Source organism: Dysidea avara, chromosome 7, assembly GCF_963678975.1.
Source record: "Dysidea avara chromosome 7, odDysAvar1.4, whole genome shotgun sequence".
In the NCBI taxonomy this organism is placed as follows: Eukaryota; Metazoa; Porifera; class Demospongiae; order Dictyoceratida; family Dysideidae; genus Dysidea; species Dysidea avara.
The window spans coordinates 33,937,722-33,954,503 of record NC_089278.1 but is presented as its reverse complement, the minus strand read 5'-3'; the positions used below and the strand labels follow the sequence as shown (position 1 = coordinate 33,954,503).

At 38.4% G+C, this 16,782-nt stretch overlaps 1 protein-coding gene across 2 annotated transcripts; it reads left to right on the top strand.

Moving 5' to 3' along the window:
* The first annotated feature begins 288 nt into the window (after positions 1-288).
* On the top strand, positions 289-14,540 carry LOC136259540 (TBC1 domain family member whacked-like). 2 transcript variants are annotated; one of them, XM_066053005.1, is made up of 17 exons: positions 289-476; positions 1,154-1,235; positions 1,805-1,918; positions 2,224-2,317; positions 2,579-2,644; positions 2,691-2,804; positions 4,066-4,112; positions 4,163-4,239; positions 4,946-5,015; positions 6,027-6,141; positions 9,638-9,688; positions 9,949-10,015; positions 10,175-10,362; positions 10,505-10,635; positions 11,686-11,723; positions 12,722-12,785; positions 14,363-14,540. In XM_066053005.1, the coding sequence occupies exons 1-17, from the start codon at positions 331-333 to the stop codon at positions 14,486-14,488; spliced, it is 1,590 nt and encodes a 529-aa protein (XP_065909077.1). In that variant the 5' UTR covers positions 289-330; the 3' UTR covers positions 14,489-14,540. The 2 variants fall into 2 exon arrangements, with proteins under 2 accessions (XP_065909077.1, XP_065909076.1); XM_066053004.1 differs by having other exon boundaries at positions 10,505-10,881.
* The last annotated feature ends 2,242 nt before the right edge of the window (positions 14,541-16,782 follow it).

The following is a 16,782-nucleotide window of genomic DNA, read 5'->3' as shown; positions in this document are numbered from 1 at the left end:
TTTAAGAGTCTATAGTACCGTTAGTAAGTTATTAGTAAATAAGTTCAGATCAACGTGATCAATTATTGCAGTGGGTAAGTTGTTCCATTCATTAATTGTTTTTGAATAGAAGCTCTGGATATGTTACAGTAGATGAATTTGGAATAATAAAGTGTTGGGAGTGATACTGTCTGGTGTGTCGTATTTGGTGGAGATAGTGATGTGGAATACATAGTCATTGTGTAATATTTTAAATGGTGATACATCATTGCATGCCGGAAAATGCCTAAAAAATCACGTGAACTATTATAATTTTTGTTCACGTGCACGCACTGTTTCAAAAATCACAGAATGGAGCCTAGGGAGAATAGTAGTCAGCCACCCAATGACACTACGAATCATCCAGAGTCGCTTACAAGATCTATATCATACGACCCTCATGGTTTTATCATCAATAACGACCAAGCCGAGGAAAATCTGACGTCCCCTCGACAAGCGTAAGTCCTATTTTTTGTACAAACAAATAAAAGAAAGTCTTTACGTACCTTGTTCTAACTGTGGGCAAAGCAATGTCCCAGAGCGTAAGTTGATCCAGCACGTCTGTAGCTCCCCACCATTCACCCGGTACTCCATGGTCTGGTTGTCTGCTAACATTAAAATTCTTTCTTTGTGTGAATAGGGTCCCGTAAGAGCACTTGTAACTCAATACTGGGCTACTTTAATTTACTGTGATATCGAGTGTGATAAAATGCACTTATGCAGCTGGGCCGTAGCCAGACTTTTAACTGGGTAGGTTATTTGGATGAAAACTGGACTTGTGGTGCAAATTTATATCAGACATGTGAAGTATGGGTATGTGTAATACAACTTGGCTGAATTATGTGACATGCTGCTTAGTAATTTATAAAAGAATATGGTATGATTTTGTGTTATGCCTTCCAGTGTATCAGTGACAGTATAGGGGGTGTCATGTAGGAACACGTTGTAGGTACATTTGCAAATCTTGACCAGCCAAAAATTCACTTTGGCCTATAACTTAGAGATTTAGTGTTTGACCTATGACTGTACCATGTAGTATTAACTTGATACTTATTCATTATGGGTTTTAAATGACTACTATATGCTACTATACCATGGATGTGAGATGTGCGCTATATAATTACACTGTATCTAGGGATAGTGATAGCCATCTCTCTGATAACTGGATTGCTGTGTGTGATCGATGGAACCATGTACAAGATAAATCTCCTCTAAAGGTGTGTGTGTGTGTGTGTGTATACATATGTGTGTGTGTGTGTGTGTGTACATATGTGTGTGTGTGTGTGTACATATGTGTGTGTGTGTGTGTGTGTGTACATGTGTGTGTGTGTGTGTGTGTACATATGTGTGTGTGTGTACATATGTGAGCATATATACTATATGTGGTGCATGTGTATACGTAAGTTCTCTATTTGAGTCAGTGTATCCAGATAGTGCTTCTGTTTGCTTCACATCCTGGGGTTTCCCATTAGGTGTATACATAAGTTATGTAGGGAAACAATATGCTGAGTTTGCATTGTACTTGTATATCTGGCAATTTGACTATATGGCTGTTGCATGGTCATTTTTTCATACTAACGAATTATGGTACCTGTACATGTTATTATTGTTTTTTTGTGTGTTTGCATGTAGATGTGTGTGTGTGTGTGTGTGTGTGTGTGTGTGTGTGTGTGTGTGTGTGTGTGTGTGTGTGTGTGTGCGCGTACGTGCGTGTGTGTGTATGCGTGTGCGTGTGTGTGATATTTTACATAGTAGTTTGGTTTTGTTTTGTTCTTGTTTCCCCAAGGTAAGGCACCTCTTGAGGAGGGGTATGCCAAATGAGATGAGACCAAAAATTTGGAAAATGTTTCTGAACTCTGATGCACCCAAGCAGCAACAACAAGGCTCCTTTAATTACCAAGTGTGTTTACCAGCATATAGAACTACAGTTTGTATGTGCGCATCGCACTTTATAAATGCATGTCATGTGTGTGTGTCTGTGCAATGTATGACATGTACACTGTACTACAGGCAGTACACAGTGCTACACACGCACACACACTCACACACACACACACACACACACACACACACACACACACACACACACACACACACACACACACACACACACACACACACACACACACACACACACACTGACACGTAAGCATTCTATACACATGCTTACAACAGTAATCTGCGTTCTGTATACCCACACCACAGAACAATGTGTTTTCTATCATGTCATTGCTGGAGGATCATGGCATTAAGGGTGAAGACAGCTACACCAACTTGAAGGGACTAAATAGATCCATCTGTACGTGATTGTATAATAGTGATTCTATCTGTATGTCATGATAGCATGCAGTTGTATGTACTTATAATCTACGTATAGCCTTGCCATCTTTAATACAATGACCTGTGTATGACCCTTAATGAGTTATGACTCAACTCTCCACTATATTGATAGATTGTTGGATGACCCCTGTATGTGATCATGTTGTGTCTATATATCATTCTGTACCAATGTGTTCTATGGGAAAAGTGTTGTGCCTTCATTGATATTGTACATTTACAGCTTTGAGTGAGGAAGTGCATTGTGAGGCATCACTGATCCATCTAAGACAGATCTTAATGGACATTGGTAATGTGTTCTGTATTGATAATGATGCGATATATATCTCCATTAGATCGTACATTTCCTGATCATAAATTGTTCACTAGTGGTGGTCCAGGCCGGTCCAGTCTACTAAAAGTGTTAGCTGTATACTCTCAATACAACCCAACAGTGGGCTATTGCCAAGGTTTGTTCTTACTGTATTGTAGTACTGTATCGTATACCCAAAAATTTTCATGGTACGTAATTTTCACGGTTTTCGCGGTTAGTAAAAAACTACGTGAAATTTTTGATGTAAAAATTTATGTGTGTCCTACAAACTTCAACTCACTGTACAGGTGTATGTTCTGATAAATCTCCTGGTGTGTGATACTGTTTGTAGGCATATGTGGACTCCACATATGCTTACCAATGGTATCACACATTCCAGATATTAAAAGGGCATGGCTCACGAAATAATACTGGCATACTGCAAAACTACAGTGTAGACCATGCTTCACACTAGTCTAGCATTTGCTCTGACTAGAGATTGTTGCTACTGTGCTACTTGATTCAGATGCACTTTTAGAAATCTGTATGATGCTTGAAGTAAAAATCAATCCAGAGCCTTTGTAGCTGTGAGGTCGAGAACAAGTCTTCAAATCAAGTATCAGTGATCTGTGAAATTTAAAACATGAAAGTGGGTTATTTTTGAAGCAGAAAATTTCGCACCAGAAGCAAAATCTGAATTTTGAAGGATTTTAATTTTGAAGAGTGCGTATTTTGAAGTCCGGGTGGATTTCAAATGAACAGAAATTTGTGGCACAAATTATGAAGATACGTGAATATAAAATGTTTGACAAAAACTGACTTACAGATGGAACAATCCCCATCCCTGTGCACTGGAGAGAAGACTGGAATGTCTTGAGTAGAGTAAATTCACTGGCTTGATCGCGTTCAATCGTAGCTATCTAGCTACCAGTCAGACATAAATTCTAGAGTAGATGGCATCAACTCCCATTCTGGATCACCTGTATTCTGGTTATTGGTACAGTAACGATACAGTTTACCTGAGCTAAAAAAAAGTTTGAAGAATACACAAGCAAATTGCTGAAAGTTGGATCGTTACTTTCACTTAATTGTGAGAATTTATTTTCGAAGAACAACCAGGCGTGGGAATTTATTTTCTAATAGAAGGGCCTCTTCGAAATATCAAAAAATAAAAACCCTTCAAAAATCACCAGCTATATATGGTAACCGTGAAATATGCATACTGTGAAAATTTCCAGGTGTACAGTACAGTATATCAGAAAGGAACTCATATTGGGTGTGGTATAATAGAGCTAAGTTTTAATATATGCACCTACATCTGAATAGCACAGCTCCCAGGAGTTTAGATACCTGAGAGTACTATTTTACACATGTACTTAAGCATCTGTATCTAGCTTATATATCTCTATTGCCTGTAGGAATGTCTTATGTGGCAGCAATGCTATTGATGTACTTGGATGAAGAGGTAAGGATGTCATGCACACATGTAGCCATTACTGGTCCATGTCTCTTCAGGATGCATTCTGGGCACTTGTGTCACTGTTTGAGGGACCAAAGTACCTAGCTAACTTCTACGATAAAAAATTTACAAAGTAGGTGTGCATATGTGTTACTATTTACATGTGTGTATACAGCAACTATGTATGTACAAATATGTGTGTCTTTATGCATGCACATCTTGTGTATATGGAGAAGCAACCATATTTGTCAGCTCAACTGCAGTATTTGGAACCAAATAAGGCATTACAACTTACAAAGCAGTTAACTTATAAATTCTATGAACTATTCCACAGTACATGTAGTTGCTGTAACAGTAACACAGTAAATTGTAGCATTCTAATTGTTTCAAGCATGATATATAGTACCAAGTGCAAGACACTGGTAGACCTGACTGCTACTTACGTAATTCTTACTATAATATTTTTAATTGTATTCTTATGCTGTCCTGATTATAATACGTATAGTGGTCGATTTTCCTTAGTGGTGCATCCCTGTTGCACGTAAGAATAAGGAACTGATATACAGTACATTATACGTAGCACAAGATGCCATGTTTGAATTTTGTTAGTAGTGTGTAGAGTTGCATGCTCCCTTGTCCATAGGACTTGATACGCTCCTGGTAATAATACATCTATATATGGTAATAATACATCTATATACATGTACCAGTGATGGTAAATACTCTAAGAGAGTAAACATTTTGTGCTATCCATGATAACTAAATACTGTACTTGTCTTGGGATACGTTCATGTAAATCAAAAGTAATGTTTTGTTGCATGCTGTATTGATTCCTATAGGCTGCAAGCATTTGCTGAAGTGTTTTCATACTTGCTGAAAGACAGGCAGTGTCAGTTGGCCTCTCATTTGGTAAGTAGTACATGTTAGTTTGTAAAAGCACTTGGTAGTTGACTGTGCATACAGTGAGTCCTCTATTGGGATCCTTACTTTTTGTCAAAAGTGTTAGTTTGTTGAGATAGAAGAAGCCCATTCAGAGTACAATCATTTAGTAAAGCAAATAATATCTTATCGATACAAAACTAGGGTCTACTTAATGAGTACAATAACCAGAAGTCAAATGTATGTACAGTGTACTTACTGACTGAGTTTAACCCTTAAACCCGCAGATAACCTTCCAGAAATGCGTGTTTACACAATATGGGCATGCATGGTGACACTAGGTGGGGTAACTTAATTCTTATGGCCTACAAATACACATAGATTAAAAGTGTATTTACTGGGCTAAGGTTAAATGAACACTGTAACTACAGTGGCTTACTTGTTATGAATCGGTGAACAGTGACGAATCGTGTCTCCGTGTTTCCAAATTCTTGCCACGTGTTTAACTTTGATTGTGGGCTTACTCACGTGAGTCATATATGGCCTGATACAAAATTTCGCGACAAATTGAACGGAAGTTGTTGTAAGGCGATAGGATCGACTACCATCGAGCTATCAACCATTTTATAAAGGTATGTAAAGGGTTTGCGTGTTTCCATACCAAAAAGTTGTTTTCATGGCTAGTTTTGGCCTCACCATTTAGCGTTAGGGTTAAACCCTAGGTATCATTTTAATCCTTGCCACATCACAAGTACAATGACGTAAATTACATAGCCATAGGATGGACACTTTGAAAGTTACAGCATTTTGTGCAAAGCATGCGCATTTATTAAGTTTAAATCCAGTTTTCTGGATTATATGGGTTTAAGGGGTGGGCCCCTTTTACCATGACTACATACTATCCATCCACTACTTGGCATTTCTTTGTGTTGCACTGATACACACACATGCAATGTGAAGACTGCCATGAAATTCATGGCATATAATCTTTTTATCTGCATTATGTATCAATTGTGTTTATGTTGGTGTTGTTCTGTGTAGGATGAGTTGGGCCTTCATCCATTAATGTACACTGTTCAGTGGTTCTTGTGTCTGTTCACATTCCTACCTTGTTGGGACACTGTACTGTTGATATGTGACCTGCTGTTCTTAGAGGGTGAGTGTGTACTTAGTGGATCCTTTGCCACCGCACACACAAGAGTTTTGGCAAAACATTTAACTTAAGTGAATTTGTTCAGTTGTGGTATAGACTGCATAGTACCAGTAAGTTGATCCAAAAATCAATTAACCAAAACAATCAATTATCTTAATGTCAAAATGGCTGTTCAAAAATTATAGTCTTTTTCAACAGTTGTGTGCTTTGTTAGAGTAATTGAGCAAAGTTCTATACAGTGTATATAAATTTAGAGGTGTACTGATACTGGTATCGGTATTAGTGCCTATACCAGTGGTATTGATATCAGATTGGCATCGTTGCAGATATGCTCACCATGTTACTGTATCTTAAACCATCACTAGTTAAATTTCCAATAGTAAATAAGTTATTTGGATTAGCAAAGTTGCGAATGCAAAGCCTTTGTTGTTTGAAATAATAATAATATTATAGCCTGTATATTTTTTTAATACTCTAAGGAGTGCACATTTTTTTCTGAGCACTTCTAAAACAATGTACACACTTCCATTAATAGATCTAAAACTTTTACCATTCTGATGTAGTAATCCATTTATAAGGTGGAAATTAAGTGAAGTAAACAACTGACAATAGTGGCAGACTGGTAAAGGACTTGAGCATACTGTATACTGTAAGTGTGGAGGCCTCTGGTTTGAACCCTGATCAAATTTCTTTTGACATTTTCGTGCATTTTTATTTTCATACAGGTATTTAAATTTCTTAGTGACTGTACTTAGACTATCTCAATTGTGCTCATTTCACATGTTTGGTTTTTTTACTTAATATCTCCTTAGCTAACACTCCCAGTACTTTCAAATCATAAAAAGTCTGGTTATCCTATCTGCACACCAATTGTTAAGTTGTTTCTAGTTTACCTACAGGCATGACAAAAATGCACTTTCATTTTCAGTGCCCAAGCTGTTACGGATTGTGCAATCCAGACAATTAGGCACCCACAAACATTTTATGTATATGTACTCCCATGAAGCCCGAAACGGATATTTCTGCATTACTCCGCATTTTAAGGGCTTGTGAGAATGGTTATCCTGTGACTCTTCTTTTTATTACAAAGGTACTATATAACTGCTTCATTTGTAAAGATTGCAATATTTCCAGCAACAAACACTAGAATCGTGTGCATTTATATGGCTTCTTGTAGTGTTGTGCTAGTTGTAGAGTGAACAATAAGCCACTGGCACTAAACAGCCACACGGATAATGTAGAAAACCAATATATACAGTGTTGGGAGTAACGTGTTACATAAGTAATGCGTTACGTAATATTATTACTTTTGTGGTAACTAAGTAATATAACGAAATACACTATAAAACAGGTAATATAACTCAAGTTACTTTACTTACAAATGTAATGCATTACCTAAGTAATATAGTTACTGTAACGAGTCTAATATTACGTAATATTATTACTACAAGTAACAGAGTTACTAATCTCGTTAGTTATCTTCTGAATAACGCCTAGCCACAATGAAGTAATGAAGCCTACTGAATGAAGCTTATTCACCAGCTTCTTATTTATAACCAAGATTTGCACATTGTCCAACAACGCAATCATGTCACGTGAGAAAGTGGAAGTTTCACATGTGACAGCTTAGGGCTGTGGACACAAAGTAATATAATATGTAATATTATTATAGTTACTTTATTTTATGGGTACTATGTAACTGTAACTAAATAGTTCAGTTGCAAGTAATATGTAATATGTAACTAGTTACTTTTACAAAGTAACTTGCCCAACACTGAATATATAATCCGTTTATATACTAATGCTACTCAGGACTCAACCCAGAATAATTATTAAGTTGGGGGGGGGGGGGGCAAAGTAAGCTGCTTTGGATTCTACAACTTTGGGATCAATTAAACCTTTCAAGGCTTTAGGTATAAACCTAGGGAGGTCAATACCTAACCCAGAGGGGAGGCCCGTGCCCTCCCTAGCTTAATCCCTGCTATTGTATAAATATCAGTAGCAATATCAGTCCTCCTATTGTTCTGTACCGATACCAATATTGGTAAAAAATACCATATCTGTGGCCAATATTTTAGCTAATCCAGTTATCTAAAAGTACAGTACTAATCAGGAGGATTTTTCTGCACTGACTTCTAGATTTTGAGTAGTGTATACACTATACAGTACAGCTCAAAGGTAACGTCGCGAGTATACACATGCAAGTAATGCTCGCAGCTTCTCGCGGGATCATTCTTTTGCAGTGTACTGTACAACACCTGTGGAATATCGCGTGGATATGCACTAGCCACGTGAGAAGCTCGCCACTCATGAGAACACTCGCTACTGAGTTTAGTAACTTCATACAACACTTAAATCACATAAACATTTGTGATCGGTCCCATAATTATGTTCATGCAAGCCTAGCTAGCTAATTATACAGTAGAATGCAATAAACACACACAGAACGCAATGGGTGGAATATTTACGAAAAAGAAAAAAAATCCGTAAATTCTAAAGTGCTTGTTTCACAATGAAAGAAAGTGATAACACCAAAAACCTTGGCAGCATCGTGGTCCCAAAAGCAAGAGGAGTTCCAAAATCTTTGTTTCGTGTCAGTACTCTCAAGGAGACAGAAGATATCGAGTGAGATTCAGCGTTAGTCTGCCTTGCATTAGACGAGCAGTTCACTATCGCTTTTTCTCACATTCATTTGCCTTCGCCGGTCCCCCGTGGACGTAGGAAGGCCTGGAAGACAAAACTTACCCAGCAATGGATTTGCTTGTTCATGGAGAATCCGATGGTGCAAGTTGCATCTTGGTAGAGGACTGCATCCGTATGTTATGATCGTTTTATTAAATGCCTGTAGTTTATTGTCACTATACAAATCGATTTTTTGCTGTTAGCACTTCGTAGGCCCTTCGTAGCACTGTAACTTCAAAATTTCTTGGCTTCTAGAGTTTAAACTTCGGTTGACCATTCCTTTAACTATCTAGATAAAGAAAATACGAATTAGAAAAATGCTTTAACTGGGGTTCTGTGGCATTACTTGGTGACCAATCCATCTAGGTTTACGGTAGCTATACTGCTAGCTACAGCACTGACTGTAGTCCGTGACAGAGTCAAGGTCAAGTCAGTAGCTAAGGTACTAAATATTCGGTAGCTACAACACAGGCATTGCAATAGGAGACTTCACAGTGGCGAACTGAGCCAGTGCCGCCTCCCAAGACCATAGGTGAGGCCTGTTATCTGGTCTTGCGTGACGCTCTCGAGTAAAGTTAGCTATCGTGGAGCATTACTGTAGCCTTGCTGCATCCACACGGGTCACTCGAGCGCACGTCATGCGTGTACATGCGACATTACCCGTGAGCTGTACTGTAGGTGATCCATTTCCACTGGATAAGCATGAATGAGGTATGTAAATACTGTACTATGCTACGCGTGTACACTGTAAATATGCACGTACCATCAGTATATAAAAGAGTACACGATGTTGTTTTAACACTTTCCATCTTTACAGGTGTTACAGCTCTGTTGAGGGCTGGGCTAGCTCTGATGGAACAGCTATCAAGTGAGTGTGTCTGTGTGTACCCATACTATGTGCAGGGATTGTATTGCTATTATATATCTCTGTGAGCTAAACTTTGATACACACATATAACATGTTTAAAATACTTATATGTGAACAGCAAAAAAGTTCATATTAGTAATTGGTATTCGTATAGTGTATTTATTAGCCTATAGAAATTACAATGTTGCTAGAATTCTAACTACATACTTACTGAACTCAACAGTCTATTGTGTATACATGTATGCTATGTCCTTGTTTAGATGAGTTAAAAGCAATAAGCAGTTTAGGGGAGGCAATCCACTTCATACAAAATCCTCCAAAACGTTTGTAAGTCACACACATGTATACAGGTCATTGCGAGTATATGTACTATGCAAACACACTAAATTGCCATGCCACGCTCTTTAATTAGTGAGTTTTTTAATTGTTTGCACTCATGTGAGACGATGTTGCATTTGAGCAGTACCATACATATCCAACTTACAGGGTGTCCAGGTCACAAATGGTGCAGGCATTATGGCACACCAGGGTGGATAAACAACAGATGGATGCCTACATGGATGTGGCTGTGATTCACAAAGACACTGAAGAGACAGCACCACGCATTACCAGAAGCTCTCGTAAACGTCCAAGAGAGGATGACACAAATAATTGTAAAGACAAATCATCTCAAGGTACAAATTATGTGTATGTGTACACACATGAGTGCCCTGTGTGCGTGCGTACGTCAAATGCATGACTGTACGACTAAACACTATAATCATACACACATACAGTATGTATGGCATATAATTACGGTGTTCAATATTTGTGTAGGTAGTATCTTCAGCCGTCTGATGGAGACACCCGCCAAGAAACTACGAGAACTTGCTAGTGCATCTGTAGTCAAAAGCTCTTCACTGTTAAGATCAAGAAAAATAGCAAGTAGAACACCATCCAGAACAAAGGTAGCAACAAACGGGATGTCCCCAAGTGCAATAGAATTGGTACCAATAAAAAGAGCTAGTCCCACGCCTTTGCTGGAGTGTTCTGTGGAAAATCCGTACTTGCTGCCGGGAATGTTTAATCTAAGTCCTCCTGCTGTATTAAAGCCACAGTATAGTCATTCCTCCGATATTGAGGACAGTGTTCCTGTGAGAAGAAGCCCACGTCTTAGAGCTATGATGCAATCAAAGATTAAATCATCTCCTAATGTAGGTGCATGTATGCCAAGGTTTATTTGTGGGTGATTGATTATAATGTTATACTGTGTGTCTGTGTATATTTAACTAAAGTACAGTATTGTATCAAACAGTATGGTAGTACTGTATGATAGGGATCACAAAAGATTCATTTTTCTATATACCAAAAAAAATGCAGTAGCTGTTACCTTGGCAGCAATGGTTGGGTACAGTCAAGCCAATACATGTCTTCAAGATGTCCCTAAAAAGTTTCTACAAACTTAAATTCAATAGAATTTTCCACTGAATGACTGGCTGAATAGCACTACTTAATTAATGCTTTCGGGTAATCATAACTCAATAGTGGCTAATGCTACGAGCTGGATTTCTTCGGTGGTACGTAGATGTCACTTTGACTAGCCACGTACCATTTGTAGTAAGCAAGACACGGCATTGAATCTATTGCATATAGGTCAGTAGCAAGATACTCTAATAGAGCAGTCACAGTCACATGTGTATATCATAGCAGTAAGGTTCCAGTGATAAAAAAAGAATGATCCCTACTTTGGCATTGAACGGATGATGTGTAACATGCCGCTGTACCAGATTGACTAGCTACGATCATTTATATTTCGCTACTTTTTGTTGTTGGGCCCTACTGTACTTCACTTTTAAATTAATAGTTTTAATTGCACTAGTCGTGACTATCATGGCATCACTAGTTTGTTGTTTGTGATAGGCATGCATCTTTTGTACATGCAATGATATATGTATACTTTATAGATTAGGTCATGCTGTACATTCTTTAACTGAAAGCATGATATGTGTATCCTGCAGATGTTCAATATCCCTAGGATCAAGGGTCCTGTAACCAAGTAAGTATATGTACATTTTCTGTAGTGATATCCTATGTAGAGTTATAAACTAGCATATTTGTTCGTGATGTATCGATTTGCTGTATATACGTACACTTGTACATCATGCACATGTCTCTACATGTGTTAGTATTGAAAGTGCATACATTAAGCATCAGAAAAATTTCCTGTTACACATGGTGTTCTGGTGCCGTTTGAGTGGCATTCTGTGTACTGCCGTTTCAATGCCATTCCACTGCAATTCAATATTTTACTGTTCTAGTAACTGTTTAAGTAATAAACCTGAAATTGGACAGCTGCGTAAACAAAGAAGTAAGATGCCTTCCCTCTTTATATGAAACTACGAGAATACATGTTAATTAGTAAGGAATTACACTAAAAAAGGTGAAGTCCATACGTAGGTAGAGATCAACATTATTAAAGTACACTGTAGTTGTACTAGTTGCTTGAGTGTGGCTATAAACTAAAACCTTGAGGCTTATACAGTGCACCACGTGCAGTAGTGATCCCTGCTGCTCTTCTGCTAGTTTTTCTGCTGCAATAAGTCTTAATAGCTCGTAGTGTGTTCGTAAAGCAATCACTAATATCTCCTTACACTTACATAAGGCAACTGTCTTGTGAAGACATCTTTCTTGAGTAGACCTGTGAAATGGTAAAAAAAAACTGAAATTAATGCACATTTACAAATATAATGAGGTGAATACTGCTGCACACGTGTACAGCATAGATAGCTGTTATGATAATGAACAGGCACAGCATTTCACTGCTGTTTCAATGACATTCAGGCACCATTCTGTCACCATTCAACTGTCATTTCGATGCCTTTGCAATGGAGCAAAATGCCAGCAAAACAGGAACTTTTATGCCTGTTGTATTGTGAATGTCATCCAGTGATTTAACATACAAAATATGGTATGGATAGTACCTGTATGCCAGCCATACTACTGTACACACTTCTATACATATTAATTTACTGTAGAACGTGTGTACATATGCAGGTATCCTGAAGAAAATTTGGCATTCAGGACTTTTAATACTCCAGCACCTCTGAAATCCCACCAAGTAAGATGCTACTTTACTGCAAGTAAATGTGCACCGAGAAAATCAAATATCTATACACACTCACCGGAATGAAATGTACAGGCATACTCATTCACAACACTTGGTCATCATGAAAGTAATGAGTATGTTCAATGTGTTCATACATCACTAGCTAGTAAACGGTGTTGCAGTGGCTTTATAAAAATAACAACAGATCACCTGTAGAGTGGTGTATTTAACAAAGGCAAAAATCAAAACTTTGCATGATCACAATTATTAGTGTTTGTATTTGAACTACAAGTCATCTTAACTATTGTGCGTACACGTACTGTACTACTGTACATATGTGATCTACTGCTCTGTTGGTTTTAAAAATTAGTGTACTATATATATATATATAATATAAGAATAGTAACTTCTTTCAGGCACCCAGTTTCTGTGTGATATTGGAAAGTGCATGTGCAAGTGTGTGTATGTAATGTGTGCATATTATATGTGCGCATGCATGTACATGTATACATACATACATGCATGCATGCATACATACATACATGCATACATGCATACATGCATACATACATACATACATACATACATGCATACATACATACATACATACATACATACATACATACATATGTACATTTGTACCGTATTTCCTCGTATAAAAGCTGCATTGATTAAACACCTGTCTTGATTATAAGCCAGGGGGTTTCCAGCACCTTTGGAAAATAAACACCTGGTCTCAAATAGAGGCCTGGGATATTACTTGGGTCTACTATTAATGGTTTTAATTGTTTTCCTTGTTGCTTCTACTGCTTCTTCATACTTGAGTTTAGGGTCTTCTGAGCGATGAAGGCACTACGAGTAATCATGTGAGTAGTCCAGATGAGTCTGAGTGCATGCAGATATGTATGATGCATCCAATCATTTTAAGCTTTGCCTTATTACACACTATATTACTGTTTTCTATGCTTACCATTACAGTTGGTGTCTATTATCTATGTTACCACCACCCGAATTCAATTAAATTCCGGGCGTCAGTCGGACCAATTGAAAATAAAAGTCCAGTCTCAAACAAAGGCCCTATTCATTTATGGGCCGGATCATAAATGCTGGGAAGGAAATAAAAGCCCAGGCTTTTATGCGAGGAAATACAGTATGTGCATGTGTGCATGCTTACATTTGTGGTCCATGCTATTGAAGAAAGTTGTCTCTATTAATGTAATGGACGTGGACTCAGTGGCCATCTAGACCTGACCTACAGGGGGGCCAAGTAGGGCACACCATGAATATTGTTGTGTAGCTGTAATATAAAATAGGGAGATCTTGGGGTACAACCCCCAGAACCTGCAGGGATTTTTTGTGGCTTGAAAACAGCCTAAATTATTTTATGGTAAAAACATGAAAAACAACAATGCCAATCTATACTGCAACTTCCCCCTCAAGATTTTTTTAAAACTTGTTTTTTTTTAGCGGGGGGGGATGCGCCTTGCCCATAGATGGACTTTGTTACGCAATGATTCATATGTACATGTCAAATGTACTATGTGGCTATTTTGGAAACTGTAGCTGTTCATAAAGAATTCTTATTTTAGGTACAAGATGCAGGCATCCCTAGTTGTAGTAAAGATGGTAATGTTTCTCCAGAAGTTGAAATGAAGGACATGAATGCAAACAGTAACCAGTCACCACTACAAAGAACTTTATTCCCAGATGAATAACTCTATGTGACTTTCTATTTTTGATGTCTGTATAACTTATATGGTTACATTACAGGATGAGTTGGGGTTTCGCATCAGGACGTTCGGTTGTGCAACTGAAATTAGTAACCGGCATCTGGTTGCATAACTGGGCAAAGTTCTGTATCCATGTGTAACATACACATTATATCAACTGTACTCAGATACATTATCTGCCTTAATTGCTGGATTGTCCTATAAAGAGGCTGATTCATTATCAGTTATTTATCTCCATGTTAGCGTGTGCATCTTGTCACAAACCTTCTACAAATTTCTTACAGGCAAACTTTTTGCTTGTTATATTCTCAGCTCTGCATGCAATGTTCCCCTCACTATATTGCATGCACGTGCAGTATTCGTGGTATCATTTTTACACGTCTATAATGCAAGTCTATGGAACACACCAGCAAAAGACATACTTTTTAGTGTTACAGTACAAATATTGTTGCGATATTCATGCCAGTGCAATATATGTAATTTTAGCTTTGCATAAGTATAAGCTGCACAAAATTATTGTACAATCTACTCTAATAAAATTACATGTTGTGGTAATTACTTTTTAAGAATGTGTAACATCAGCACAATATTAATTGTATTGTACACCATGGTCATGTGATGTGTTTATAATGTGACCAATAAAATTCCCCTATGCTGCCTACTACATGGCTATGTATTCCCCTAACTCCATAGTGACTGCACAATGAGGTATTGTCTGATTATAACAATGCCATTTCGGTGACAGTGATATAGGGGAATATTGTAACGTATTAAATCACTCAGCCGGATCATCTATAAATAGGGATGCATTGCTGCTGCTACAAGTATTTCCTTTGCCGGTGGAGCTATATGCTGTAGTTTGCTGTTTGTACCATATAGTTGGCTAGCTATACTTTTGTTGAGCTCGAGTGTAAGTTCACCTTGTCAGTTACAGCTACGTTTTATGTAAGCTTATAGCTATCAGCTACCGCGGTAGTAAACGTTTCTCATTCACCCAGGCTGATATAGCGGTGCCAGTGAGGCCGGAGATTGATGAAAAACGTTTTATTTGTTGGACTCGGCATTCATTTCATCGCTAAATATTAGTTTAATTTCCAGCCGGTTACTTTTATAGACAAGCCCCTATAAAGTCTACGTACTTTTGCGCTGCATGCTGTATTTTACTGCTGCTTGCTGTTCTCTCTTTCTATAGCTCTCTCTCTCTCTCTCTCTCTTGTTTTACTACAGGCTGCTGTTAGCTCTAGCTGTAGCTTGCTGTTGTTAGAATGCTTGCTGATATAGCTACTGTTTGTTACTGATGCTGTTATACTAGCTCTGCTTGTTGTTTGCTGCTGCTGCTGCTGCTGCATGCTGACGAATTTCAGAATTTCGCGGTTTTATTTTCGTGGATCACTCATTTTCACTCAACCATATCATGTGCTTGCTGCTATTTCTTGCTGGTGCTCCTGCTATTTGCTGTCATTGCTTGCTGCTTTTGGCTTACTGCTGCTGTTGCTTGCTATTGTTGCTACTGTGGCTTACTGCTGCTTGCTGTTGTTAACTGCTGCCACCAGCGGCGGAGGAAGTAGTTGATATGAGGGGGGCTCCGCTGAGCTGACCCAGACTTATTTCTATAGTTTGGTAAGGTGAGACCAAAAAAAAAAAAAAAAGTCACAACCAACTCACAAGAGCTTTCCACCTCACCAGCTACCATTTCTAGCTGATAAACTACATAAAACTCCTTACATAGCTCGCTACAAACTGACTATTTTATTAGAGTGACTGCTCTAATAGAGTATCTCGATCTTTATCACGGTTTTCAGCCCCACTCCAAGAAAGATAAATATCATTCTGAGGGGGGGCTAAGCCCCCCTTCAGCAGACCTAGGGGGGGCTTTAGCCCCCTAGCCCCCCCCTTTCCGCCGCCTATGGCTGCCACTGCATGCTGCTAGATGTGCTAGCTACTTTTGACCGTTGCCAGCTAGCTGCTGGTTGTTGCAATTGCTGTTGCTGCTGTTATAAATTTTCTGCTGCTGTGGGCTGTTGCCACTTGCTGCTGCTTGTTTTTCTAGCTGCATGCTGTACATTGTTGCTATACATGCTGCTGCTTACTGTTACTGCTTGCATGTAGCTGTGACTGCTGCTTGCTATTCTAGCTGCTGCATGTTTGCTGTGTGCTGCATGTTTTTTTTTCTTTTGCTGTTGCTTGTTGTTGCTATTTGCAGCTGTAGCCTGCTCGCTCTTCTATAGCTGCTGTTTGTTGTTTCTTTTGCATGCTACTTGTTGTTGCTTGCTTTTCTA

What these genes read in the sequence shown, in the direction of transcription:
- LOC136259540 (XM_066053004.1), top strand. Translation starts at nt 331, where the DNA reads ATGGAGCCTAGGGAGAATAGTAGTCAGCCACCCAATGACACTACGAAT. An exon ending in TACGATAAAAAATTTACAAA is followed by an intron (nt 4,240 to 4,945) that starts GTAGGTGTGCAT and finishes TGATTCCTATAG; the next exon opens with GCTGCAAGCATTTGCTGAAG. An exon ending in GTCAGTTGGCCTCTCATTTG is followed by an intron (nt 5,016 to 6,026) that starts GTAAGTAGTACA and finishes TGTTCTGTGTAG; the next exon opens with GATGAGTTGGGCCTTCATCC.